At 43.5% G+C, this 13799-nt stretch overlaps 1 protein-coding gene across 13 annotated transcripts in view; it reads left to right on the top strand.

The window, feature by feature from the left end:
• ARHGEF28 (Rho guanine nucleotide exchange factor 28) overlaps positions 1–13799 on the top strand; it is a 312161-nt gene that overhangs the window by 149484 nt on the left and 148878 nt on the right. For 9 of the 13 annotated variants that reach the window (XM_082457061.1, XM_082457062.1, XM_082457058.1 and 6 more), the window contains 2 exons: positions 966–1146; positions 4390–4633. In XM_082457061.1, coding sequence (XP_082313187.1) covers positions 966–1146; positions 4390–4633 — 425 coding nt within the window. The remainder of the gene's footprint in view (positions 1–965; positions 1147–4389; positions 4634–13799) is intronic. The other 4 variants (XM_082457060.1, XM_082457052.1, XM_082457054.1 and 1 more) reach the window with 1 other exon arrangement.

The following is a 13799-nucleotide window of genomic DNA, read 5'->3' as shown; positions in this document are numbered from 1 at the left end:
TTGGGTCAAGAGTTTGGGGAGATGCCCCAAATCTTAGAGTACAGGTGCTCTTAATGGATCTCTTTTTGTCACTCCATGTGATAGAGATAGCATTTATGTGGTTGGAGCTATACTATAATTTTGCAAATATACAAATGCTGATTAACAAAATGAGGTAATGCAAGAAGAGGAAAGAGACATAGAGCTAGTTCTGTGAACTGAAGAATCTGGGAGCCTCTGGGGGCTGTGACAACATGCTGAGGCAAGCTGTTACCTGGGAGCACTAGCATCTCCCTCCTGAGGCCTCTTTACCATTGCTACTACATGACCTATAGGCCATCCGGAATATTATGCCACTAACCATGAAGCCTACATAGAGCTAATAAACGTGCAGTTGTTCTTAACCACAACAGAATGGAAAATAAGCCAATATTCAGGAATTTAGTTTGGGAATATTGTTCCTTTGTTTGTGAATGAATTCAAGAATACAACACGATCAAATTTATGCAGGTTTTAATTTGCATGAGGAAATGATTTACAACAGTAGACCAGCGTGTTGTGAATATCTCGCTTGTTTGTAGCATCCGAACCTCACCATGCTCTCTGGAGATCATATCTGTTTACCACTGTAATTGCCTAATAAACTGTCTGCTGCCAGATAATTTGTGGTACTACATGTGGTGCCATTAAGGCCAGAGGCATCTTTTCAGATTAAAGAGAGAATGAGGTAAAGTACTATGTTTAAAAGTCAGTAGTGTTGCATTAATTATGTAAATCTTTATAGTATATAATATATGTGAACAGCTTTTCAATTGACGTCTTCTCTAGGTGGAAAAACAAAGATGACTTTGTTAGGATCTATTTACATGATCTCACGTACCTGTCTTCAGTAGGTAGCTTTTATGGCTTGTTTTGCCAGTTGGGTTTGTAATATCAGGGGCAATGAAGGGTATTGGAATCGTGGGTTTTGATTTGTGATGTTTCAGCTTCCAGGGCAGACGTTCCCCAGGTTTCTCCCGAGTGCAGCTCAGCGAAGATGCCTCCCTGCGGTATATTCACTCATCAGAAACACTGACCCTGACGCTTAATCACACAACCGAGCATTTGTTGGAGGCGGATATTAAACTCTTTAGAAAATACTTTTGGGATAGAGCCTTTCTCCTCAAGGTTTGTGCCCTTTATTGTGGTATAAGACATAATAACTCACGCTCTTTGAGAGTGCAGACAGCAAACTCGTTGTATTGGGAACAGTATTTTGGGGGGGTAGCACTTTCTTTTTTTCTAATGGGACTTTGAGGGACATGGAATTAGAAACTGTTACATCAGTAGAAGGAAGATTATTATACGATATTTTGGCGGTAGGTAGAAAATAGTAATTTGTGTAATATTGTTTCCTTTACTTTTCATGAGCCAGCATCACTGATGTTTAATGTTCTAATATTGGGTATTTAGTATTAACTTATTGACTGTATTATAATTCTTATCTAAAGCAGTTGCCTTTAGGGTTATTTTAAATGAATAATATCTTCTTCTGGGATTTCTTAAGGCTTAGGTATAGTTAAGCCTTTGTTTCAGTGTACAGATTCTTCTTGAATGGGGACTGGTCACTTGAGACCAGTTCTTTTTCAAAGAGATTTTTCCCCCTCCCACCGTGGCCCAAACATCAGCTTTGACTGTTATCAGGGCATGCCCATCTCAGGGTTTAAAATGTTTCATCTTCATTATTTTTATTTTTTTGTTGAATCTGGAAGACTGTATAGCATATTTATATATTTTAATTATTATTAAGTAGAATGTTCTTTTGAGTAAAAGGGCTTCAGTCAATTTAGTTGATAGTTCTCAGGGGTATAATGGATTCACTCACCAGATCGTGTGACACCCCCCGCCCCCCGGCAAACCCTCTGCCCTCGCAGTCTTCTCAAGCACATCCATTAATAAGCACCAGTTTCATGACTGTATAGGCTTTACAAAGTAAACAGTCAGTTTACTGTTATCAGAAAACTGATATTGGTATTTATCAGTTTTGGCTTTTGTAAAATGTTTGCTTTATATAACTAAATTGAAGGTTTAACCAGAAGCATTATATATCAAAGATTATTGCTTACTCCATATAGGGTTTTATTAAATAATTAAAATAAACATGCCCTTCAGAGTGTGAACTACCTCTGTTGGGTTTAGGGAGTTTAGTGGATAATTTTCTGGCATACAGTATTTCCTCATTTTGCTTAAGGGTACTTTCTGTTTAAAGAAACAGAAGCTGTCAGCCGTCCCTGTGGCTTCTCACCCAGGCCCCCAGGGGTGGCTGTTTCAGTGGGGCAGAGGCTGGGCCTGGCCCAGCAGCCTTACTCAGGGTGAGTGCCTCTCCCTGCAGTTTCAGAGGGGCAGAGCTCAGCAACACGTGTGTCCTTAGAGGGGACACTCAGACTACAGCAAGACCACAAAGCTCCTGCAAAGGCTAGCGTGCTCCACGTAAAGCAAAAATTCTGAACATTTGTTGCATTATAAAAACTTCCAGCTTCTTAGGTTGGATTCGTGATTTCTTGTAACTTGAAATAATTATTACTGATGACATTGGGGGAGATTTAGGATGAGTAAATCTAGATGCTTTAATAATTGATTGTAGTGGACTTTACAATAACAAAGACCAAGTGAAGATTACTTTCCAGTTTATCAGAGATTTTAATTTTATGGAAAACACTTGATAAAAGAAGAATCCATTGCAGTGGGATGGCCTTGTGTTCCAGGTGTCAGCACCCCTTTTTCGTTCTTCCTGTCCCAAGCTTTTGGCTGGGTAGTGCGTAGGGAGACTGGGAAGGGAACAGGGCTGAGGTTCTTTAAGACACTGTGATATTGTAACTTACAATAAGAAATATATCTGGCCTCCGTCCATGGTTCTTGGCTCACAGCCCCCCAGACCCTTAGGATTTCCTAAGTGTTGAGCGGATAAAGGTGTTTTTTGTTATGTTAATGAGGCAACTTCTGGAAAGCACCTAAGGATGGGGGCTAGTTACCTGTGGAGCCAATCGCCTGGTAACTTTCAGTCCCACCTCCGTGACCTCCAGGGAGGGGAAAGGGCCTGGAGATGGAGTTTAATCACCAATGGACAGAGATTTAATCTATCATGCCTACGTAATAATGCAAGCCTCCATAAAAACCCCAAAGGACTGGATTCAGAGAACTTTCTAGGTTGGTGAACTTGTGGAGGTACTGGGTGACTAGCCTGCTAGGAGGGGCATGGAAGCTCTGTGCCCTTTCCCCATACCTTGCCCCACGCATCTCTTCCATCTGGCTAGTCCCGAGTTATATCCTCTTATAATAAACCTGTAAGCTAGTAAGTGGTTGTCTTTGGCCTTGAGCCTGCGTGGTTAGCCCTCTTTTAACCCCAGGTACTCACGCTACCGTCTCCTTAGTACCTCTCCAGACATATACCTGCTTCGGTCCATCCGTTAATTCCATGGCGGGCCCTAAAAGAGAGAGTACTGTGTCCTGGGAGTAAGGCTGGGAGCGGTTAATAGCCACAGGGGGTGGGTGACCGGGTACTGCTTGTTCCCTGCCTCTTTGTGATTTGGTCAGTTATGTATATTTTCATGTTCTTTTTGCTCTTGCCTCAGGATGTCCTGAAATAGTCATGAGCAAGGCAATTGGTATGCTGAGCTTCATAACATGCCCGGCGGGGGGGGATTCAGGGCTCTGGGTCAGTTGTAGGGTTGCTTGCCTCAGTTTGCCCATGTATTTGTTTTGGAACATGTGCTGATGCAGCCTTGGGCAGTTTTTTGACACATCAACACATAATTCTGTCTCTTCGCATTTTCACTGGCTGTGGGGAATCTATTTGAAACGAAAATACAGAGGGCTCTAAGGGCATCTTCTCTCTACAGATCACAGCTCAGTCTTGGCCAGGGACAGCCTGCACCAGCATGTGCCAACGTGTAGCCCGAGGCTTATGTTCATCCTGGGTCCTGCCTGTAATAGTGGTCCTGCCCCCATCTCCAGGCCCCCAATCCCTGTGTCTTACTTAGGGTGTGGATGGAGGTGGGTCTAGGTGGGCAGTTGCATCAAACAGAAGTCCTTACAGGTTTCAAGATCTTCTGTTCCCCGTCCCCTGTTTGGTTCATGCGTCATGTTCCTGAGAACCTTCTGGTGGTGTGATCTGGGGAAGCAGTGAGGACTAGTGGCAGGGACAGTTTTGGCCCTTGTCTCTGGTTCCTCCCGCCATCTCTCATGTCACGCGGGGTGCTGCTTACATGTTCTCCCAGCAGCTTTACCACCCTATCTGCCCCTGCCTCTCCAGGCCATGCCTCTGGCCTGTCCCGGCTCTGAGATGCTCGATTGTGATTTTCATCTCTTGTTGCTTATCTGAAGCCTCAAATGGCTTTCAGTGATTTTTTTTTTTTTTCCTTCCTCTCTTAGGCTCTTGAAGAGCAAGAAGCCAGGTCAGAGGAAAAATCAGATATGCCCTCCAGCACTGCAGAAACCGAAGAAGGTACGCGTGCTCCTTCCCGACCCCGGGAACCCAGAAAGTGCTCAGAACTAACTAGTCACCTGGGAGTTGAAGTGTGTGGCGGAGGACAGCAGGAGCCGAGGGACTCAGAGGCGAGAGCAGGGTGCTGGGGTGCCGCTGGGCCCCGGGGTCCTCCAGCAGCGCCGAATGAAGGTACTGTGTGTTTCCACTTTTTACTCAGTTAGCATTTACTGGGTTCCTCCTACATTCCTGATCTTTGGGGACCTCTCCTGACACGCAGAGAGTGTTCCCCTCATTTCCAAGTTCAGTCCGTTCGTTCCGTTCAGCCCTCCGCCACTCACCTGTTCTCCAGCTTGCTCCACCTCTGTGGGGCTCCTGCTCTGTGCCGGCCCAGGGGGTCTTAGAGGATGGAGGCTGTGAGGGTGTCTTTGTTGTCATGGGGTCTGGTGTGTAGAGGTGACGGGGGGTGGGGCACGCTGGGGGTTCTTCAGGGTACAGGCGGCCCTACCCAACCCTGCATAGCCCTGATGGAGCTTCAGAGACAATGTACAAATCTGCTCGAGGTGGGCGTCCACAGCAAGAGGCGTATGTTTAAAATACATTGTCACTACTCTGTTCCACATCGTAACGTGGAGTCGTGTTGATGGTGCACCTGGACGTAACACCCAGCTTGTAGGCAGGAATATCGTCCTTCGTCGTTTTCTCTAACTTGGCAGTTTGTCTGGGCGTGTGATCTCTACTTCAATTCAGGTTCTTTCCCCTTTAATGTATGCAAGTAGGTCTGATCTGTTAGCAAGTCCTAGTAATAAACACGGGTTTTGATTCGCTGGAGTATCTTACCTCTGTTCTTGAATACTCCTGTACTATTTATATGGAATGGATTGTCGTTTTGTTTTTTGTTTTCCAAAACCCAGTAGTTTTAGGAATCTGACCATACATCACTATGTCTTCCAGGGTAGTTAGGGCAAAGGTTTTAATACATATTGTCTTATTATCAATTACGTTCCTTTTGCTTTATATTTTAGAGTGTTTTTTATTTTTTGAAACTAAATGCAAGGTTAGGTTTATTTATGTCTGGGGGTAGGGTTATATTATCTACTTAATTTCAGATCAGTGGAGTAGACATTACAAAATATCTATTAATGTAAAGCGACAGTAGTCTGATAGGGGTGAGATGCAGCATGCTAGATGCTGGGGTTAGGGAGAAAAAACAGGACAAGACTCCTGTTCCCAAGCCACCAGTGTCGACAGCTGGAAGACCGGTTGTTCTAAGTGTGTGTGCCCCACGCACCTGCACTCAGTCCCAGGTTAAACCAACCAATTGAGCTTCCCACCCAAGCTGCACCGCTTGGGCCCCTGTGGAGTTGCCCTCGCTGCTCTCCCCTGTGGATGGTGTGCTGGCTGCGTGAAGGGAGCTGCAGCTTGCCATACCTGCCCAAGGAGGTGGTGGTGAGTTTCACACTTTCTCCTGCAGACCCGTGGGAGAAAACTCTGGGCTCATGTCACGAGCGCTGTCATCTCCTGAGCATTGGGCTTGGCTTTTACTACTCTGACTGTAACTGATCAGGTTTCTTGCTTCTAGCTGGCTGGTAAACCTGGGGCTAAGTTTCTGGCCTGCCGGTTGCAAATTATAGGGTACTGCTGACCGCGTTTTGATATTACCCTTATTTCTTAAGCCTTCACTCTTGCTTTTCCTTTTTTTTTTTAAAATCAACTTCTGATTTTTACTCTATCATCATATACATTTTTCTTCCCTTGTAATCCACCTCCAAACTAACTTAGAACAAAGTGAGGTCTAAACAAGTGCTGAAATTCGAAGTTCTTGCCCTCAAGGGACTGACAGTTTGGGACTAGCGCAGAAAAACAAGCTGTCCCAGCACATTATAAGTGCTATAGAAGTCATAGGCAAGTAATACTGTGAGAACTCTGTGGCGTGTGATGGTGGGGTGGTCAGGGAAAGCTTCTTGGTGGAGGTGACCCTGGAGCTGTGATCTAAGGGAGGGAAGGGAATTCTAGACAATGGGACTATATGCAATACAGAGCCCTGAACCAGATGATGCGTTGGGGGAGATGCAAGTTGTTTTGTGGTCCTGGAGTATAGGGGTGTGTATATGATGCCAGGAACATAGGCCTGAAAGAGAGGCAGATCAGCAGGGCTTGTACACAAGGCAAGGAACTGGAACTCCACCTTGACAGCTCTGGGAACTGTTTTAAGCAAATTAGATCAGGTTGTTATTTAGAAGGGTCACTCTGTGAGAGTGTGAAGAATGGGTTAGAGGGGCCGGGGGCTGCTGAGAGTAATGCAGAAAAGGGTCTGCACCATAGCAGTATAATGAGATTGGAGACAGAGGGACCGATGGATACTGTCCTGAAGGTGTAGGATGTCAGGTGGGTGTCCGTGGCAAGGGAGAAGGGTGGTTCTTCCATTCCTGGTGTGTCCCTGTGCGGGACAGGCCTTACAGGAAGCAGGATCATGACAAAATACCTACTCAGTTTTAGACAGGTTGAGTTTGATGGGCCCAAGGGGGCAGCCAAGTTAATATACCTGGCTGCCAGCTTGACTGAAGTCACTCAACCACTAAGCAAAAGAATTTGCACAGAAACTCAAGTTCTCTAACGCCAAATAATTAATGTGTATATTTTACAGACCTTGTAGACCGTGCTTTTATCTGTATACGTTTGGAGGACATGTTAGAAACTGTGTGCACATTCCAGCAGAGGGCAGTATTCACCTAAAGTGAAAGCATTCAATTAGCTTTTGTTCATTCATAAGCCTGCAGGTGACTCAACTGGAAGAACAAAACATTTTGAGTGTAAGAGCTTGGTTGTTTGTTTGTTGTTTTTCCCTTTAACCCCCAAAGCAAACTTTCCCTTTGAGATCTCACAGTAGATTCTTAATAGATCATGTTCTCCCTCCGGGGGCAGTGGGTAGAGAGGGAACTTGTAAGTGTGTATCTGTAGCTGCCATTGATTAAAAGATTATAATACCTTTAGCTTGGAAATTTACTTTGTTAGTGTGATAAATGGTTTTATTATTGTCTCTGAACCAATTATGTTTCCATAATTTCATGATTGTAATTGTCCTCCCAGAATGATGGGATGTTATTCCAAATGAATTAAATGGCCAAAAGGTCACCTCATTTTCACTGTGTTCAGATGTAAGCTAATTATGAGTATGTATTGATCCACCAACTGACTCCGTTTTGTCCCTTGCCGCCTTTGTTGTTATTTGATCTCCTACTCTAGGTGTTCCTAAAGAGCATTGTACAGAACACCAACCTTGGAAGATGCTCTGAAAAATAAGTATTCTTTGTCCAAATAAGTAGAAAATGCTATATATGAAACCCTCCTGTTGGAAACTGAGAATACATTTAACGTTTTGTAGGTTCTAGTAAGTCTTGCAGTCAAGAAACCTGTGTTTCTTGTTTAACCTAACAGTTCTCTAACTTGATCGTGGGAGAATCCCTTTTTCTTAGTTCTCAGCATCTCATGAAAGTGGTCTGTGGAAGGTGCTTTGGAAATGTTGCTCTTCCTCATCTCTCCTGATCCTGCCCTTTCTTAAGCTTATGTCCTCCTTTTTCACGATCATGTGGGTTCTCTCCATCTATTAGTACATAATGCTCACACTGGGAGGGAGCTAGGGAGGCATTTTTAAAACTACTCATGGTCATCTTGAGCACTGAGATCACCCATGCCTCGCCACACAGCCCACTGTACTTTTTGATGTTGTTCAGGAGGCTGCTGCCTGCCTAGAGTCTATGGGGCCATAAGACAAGCAACCATTGCAATACTGTTGACCACTCACTGTATGAATCCATTTTCTTTCATTATTTTGGAGTTTTTAAAAAACCCTGTGTAATTTGCTGTCTCGACTTTTATGTGACTAGTCCTTTACTGTGTTCACTTCTCCCCATTAATTATCTTCCACGTTCTCATTTAACGAGGACATAAGGAGTAGGGATTGGGACACAAGTGCCAGTCACAAAGGGAGAGGGCAAAATCATCTCCTTCAGAGCTGAGGCAGCAGCTCCCAGTGGGCTCAGAGCGGCTTCCTCCTCACCATCCGGTGTGAGAGGCCATGGGTCCAAACGCAAGGCCCGGTCTAGGCAGGCAGACGTGAGCCCTGAAGGCCCATTGACTTACCCATTCAATAAGTCTTTACTGAGCGCCCACTCTCTGCCAGGCACTGTTCTCAGCACTGGTGATGAAGCAGTAACCAAAAAGGCAAAGAGAAAAAGCCCTCATCTCATGGAGCTTACTTTCATCGAATTTCACTCATGCCTTTGTGGAGTGACGAACACTGCTCGAGGCGCTGGGGGTGCAGCTGGGAGCCAAGCCAAGTTTGCACACTCAGGGAGCACATGTCCCAGTGGCCATGGAGAGAAGGACATTTCTGGGAGTCAGGAATCAATTCTCCCCATTTTGTGCGCAAGGAGGTGGTAGCAGAGAGAGGTCACGTAACTTGTGTGAGGTGACACAGCTTGCTCAGGCAGTCAGAACTCAGGTGGGTAAATTCTTACCCACCACACTGTAGATACCCACCACCCTTCTCTAACAGACTGTTTTCCTATTTAGTCTTCGGACTGCTGCTCTAGAGTTCTCTCCAGCTTTTGTGTGATGGAAAAGTGCAAAATTGGAATCGTTGCCTTGAAATGAGCTCTCTTCCATGTGACCGACCTGTCTCATAAAGTCCTTACGATGGGAGATTGTGACCCACGTGCAGAGACAGGTCTTGATGACACATCAGCAACAAGCAGACTCTGCTAAAAACCTCAGCTCTGCCATGAACTGGCTTCTGAACAGGATGCAAGTTACTCAGCTGTGTTTCCTTTTGTGGAAAATGGTGGAGTGGGAGTGTCATTTAATACTTCCTTCAAAATAAGGTTTAAATGAGAAAATACAGGTGGGGCACCTTGATCAGTATCTGACTGTGGATGCTTAGCCAACACTATCTTGTGATGAGTGCAAGTTACAGCACGTGGCTAGAGCGGGCTTAGTGGTGATCATGTGTGTGCTGAGATATCAGGACGTAGCTCTTCACCTCATGGTGACCAGGTGAGCAGATTTTCTGCTTGAACATTCCTTAGACGGGGGTGCAGCTCTTCTCTGTGTGCTCTAAGTGAGTGAGATGGGAAGAGGGAGTTGTGTGGTGGATTCTCCTTTTTTTTTTTAAATTTTTATTGGTGTCTAGTTGATTTACAATGTTGTGTTAGTTTCAGGTGTACAGCAAAGTGAATCAGTTATATATATATATCTATATATCTCCACTCTTTTTTAGATTCTTTTCCCATATAGGCCATTACAGAGTGTTGAGTAGAGTTCCCTGTGCTATTCAGTAGGTTCTTATTAGTTATCTGTTTTATATATAGTAGAGTGTATATGTCCATCCCAATCTCCCAGTTTATCCCTCTCCCCTTTCCCTCTGGTAGCCGCAAGTTTGTTTTCTACATATGTAACTCTATTTCTCTTTTGTAGATAAGTTCATTTGTACCCTTTTTTTAGATTCCACATATGAGCGATATCATGTGATGGATTCTCCTTATTTGAATATCTCCTGTGAGATATTATTGGGAAAACCAAGAAGTCTTTTTATCCATGCAAAATTTCCTTTCCAAGATTTTTCGTTTTGAATACTGTGGCCCAATGTCTTTTTAGAACTGTTGAATATGGTTCCAATGTCTTATCAAGATGCAGGTCCTTTAACCAGGGTGGCTGGGACCTGAGGTGTTGGGGATTTAGGACAGCAATTAGGGAGGCTGTTCTGCAGGGGTGATTACTCAGCTGGATACACAGCTCTTATCTTAGCCTCATTGTGGAATATCCATCCAAGGACTTGGTCAGTGTTGCTCGCCTAGAAGCCAGGTACCTGGGCATTTGCAAGACACTTACACTCCATACCCGGAGAATGCACTTCCCAGCCCCAGGAAGTCACCTGTGCTTCTTTCATTTGACAGAGAGCCTCCGTCTTCTCTCTGTTTCTTTTAGAGACTGACTTTGCCAGTCCATGTTCTCCTCCTGCCTACAGAAGAGAATGAGTTTCATCCTTAAAAGGCCAAAATAAGGTCTCAAGCTGATATGATGCTCATTTTGTGTATTGTTATAATAATATTAGTATTTTCTCACATATAAAGAAAAATTCTCCACCTTGCCTCCCCCAGTTCATCACAGAATTAAAGAATCCTAGTCTGAGCTGGAAAGAATCTCAGATTCCTCAGAATTCACCTAGATACAACGGATTCTGCTCCCATCTGCTATGGATACTTTCTTCCAGCTGGGTCCAATTAGTTAGGAGGAAAGACAAGCATTTACTAAGCATATCAACTGAGGAGTCTAATACAGTTGAAATAAGCTTATAAGTTGAAGGTATATTTAAGGAGTTTTTCCCCCTGAATTGAAGTAGACTCTAAGTGTGGAATCTTAGGGACATAAAAGTATTCCCAAGAGAAAATTGAACCTTGTTTATATTGTTGAAAGATGACTTTGCCTCATTTTATTCAAGCAGTTGAGTAAATTAGGAAAATTATGTCCTGACCTCAGTTTAAAATATGATGATTTAGAGCTTCTGCTTAGTTGATAGTTGCCACCAAATTTTGGGGCTGAGGGTGGTATCTTTTATTTTACTCCATGACTTAATTTTTGACTGTTTGAGATTTTATGGAGATGGGGGGTGGGGAGGGTGGGAGAGAGTGCACACTCTAGATGTAAAACAATCTATATTATAAAAGCATATTAAACATAGAGTTACCATGTGACCTAGTGATGACACTCCTAGATACATACTCAAGAGAAATGAAAACATAGGTCTCCTTAAACTTACACACAAATGTTCAAAGCAGCATTATTCATAACTCCCCCAAATGGAAACAATCCAAAAAGTCCATCAGCTGAGGAATGGATATACAAAATGTGATCTATCCATACAATGGAGTAGTATTTGGCAATAAAAAGGAATGAGACACTGACACATTATAACACGAATGGACCTTGACAACGTGCCTTGTGAAAGAAGCCAGTTACAAAAGACCACATATTGTATAATTCCATTTATGTGAAGTATCCAAAATGGGATCCATTAAGACAGAAAGTAGATTAGTGGTTACTTAGGGCTGGGGTGGGAGCGGTGGTGGTCGGGGAGAAATGGATAGCGAGTGCTAATGGGTATGGGGTTTCTTGTTGGGGTGATGAAAATGTTCTATAACTGGTTGTGGTGATGATTGCACAGCTCTGAGTATATTAAAAATCATTGAATTGTACACTTTAAATAGATGAATAGTATGGTATTGAATTATACCTCAAAGCTGTTATATATATGTATACATACATACATATATACATGTATATACATGCATATATGTATATATGTATATACATACATATATATACAAATACAAATATATATGTGTATATGTGTGAAGGGAATATACTAAATGATTAATGGTGGTTTTATTGATTTTTTTTCTCAGTCCCTTTCAAGTTTTCTTGATTACTTTTGTGACTCAAAAAAGTGTCACGAATAATTTGAATTAAAAAAAAAACACTGGGCTTCCCTGGTGGCGCAGTGGTTGAGAATCTGCCTGCCAATGCAGGGGACACGGGTTCGAGCCCTGGTCTGGGAAGATCCCACATGCCGCGGAGCAACTAGGCCCGTGAGCCACAACTACTGAGCATGCGCGTCTGGAGCCTGTGCTCCACAACAAGAGAGGCCGCGATAGTGAGAGGCCCGTGCACCGCGATGAAGAGTGGCCCCCACTCGCCGCAACTGGAGAAAGCCCTCGCACAGAAACGAAGACCCAACACAGCCAAAAATAAAAATAAATAAATAAATAAATAAATAATAAATTAAAAAATTAAAAAAAAAAACACTACGTATTTCAAAAAAGATGCCTTAATTTCTCTCTGAAAGAATGCAGAGTAGAAATGTAAAAGTTATATTGTAAAAGAACACATTTTGAGTTGCTTGAGGTCTCCTCTCGCCTTGACATCCTCTCCCTGATTGCCGATCCTGGGGGCCCGGATCACTGGGGGCCCGGTTGAGCTTGTTAAATTATACGGAATGTTGGGACTCATGGACTGACAGGGCTCATGTTGATATTTCTATTGATAAGTGCCTCATTGTTTCTCCCAGTCCATATTTATACTGGGAATGCCAACTGATAGCTGTTGGCATTAGTATTCCCACCTTTAGAAAAAAAAAAAGGGAGCAATTGAGATACTGAAACAAAAGATCAGAGTGTTATAATAGCCTCTGAATTGAGAGCGGTAGATGGTTTTTCAAATTTTTTCCCTTTGCCATTTTAATTCTCTAGCAGTTGTGAATCAGACATGCACACTAGGGTAAAATATTAAGGTGATTCGTGAAGTGAAGTTCTTAGTGAAACTCCAATGCGTAACTAGAGAGGAAAGGGTGGCTTTTGGGCTTGCAGAGCTGGAGGGGTGGGAGAAAGCCAGGGGAAAAGCATTCCTCTGTCTCATCCAGCTGGCGGTTCAGAAGTTGTGATGAAATAGCACCGGCATTGGAGTATTTGAATTAGTAATTTAATAAAGTAAACAACTTTCCCTTTCTTGTCCCTAATGATCTATTACATCTCATCAGTTATTTTGGGCTGTCAGATCTACATCGAGGAGAGAAACATTTATTCGGCATCTGTAATATGCTAGGCACCCTGCTTGGCCCTGGGGATACAGATGTTGGGCTTAAATTAATTTGGACCCAGCCTTCCCAGAGCTAATAGTCTATTGGGAGAAGAGGATTCATTCAAAGACTGTGAACTACCCTGTGAGTCCCTTTGGCCATTTGTGGGGCAGAAGAGCAAGCTGAGAGCATGACCCGCGTTTTCCTTTGTGCTTTTGATGCTGCCCTGCATGTCTAACCCAGTTGGGGACTTGATCGTGGAGGGCTGAACCTGAGGGTCGGGGTGAAGCAGCAGTAGTTGTCTGGCTGGCTCTGATCGAGATCCTTCTTGCCTCCTTCCTAGGGGAGGAGTCAGATGGCACAGCAAATTGTAGCTGAAGGAGAATACTGAGTACCCTGTATTTTCCACGTAAGCTTTCTCTTTGCTTAAGTCTAGCCTCCATGGTCCCATTTCTCAAAAGGAGACCGTATGACTTGTGCACAGAGTTGAGATCTATTAGACTAATCTGTTTCCTAACAAGACACTGGTATTGATCTTATGCTGTTTGCTAGTGCAGCGTCGCTGGTGAACATGAATATTAGAGATTATTTCTTGATCCATTATAGTACGGCAATAAAAAACATGTTTATGATGTTTGGCAAATCTGTTTTAGGAGGTGGAGATCCTTACTTCTGGATGGGCCTTGAAGGCGAGATTAATAGGCCTTTAAAACAGAATAGCTTGGG

Source organism: Balaenoptera physalus (genome assembly GCF_965194825.1).
Source record: "Balaenoptera physalus genome assembly, chromosome: 3".
In the NCBI taxonomy this organism is placed as follows: Eukaryota; Metazoa; Chordata; class Mammalia; order Artiodactyla; family Balaenopteridae; genus Balaenoptera; species Balaenoptera physalus.
Note: the sequence above shows the minus strand (reverse complement) of the source record. Positions and strands in the feature narration are given on the sequence as shown.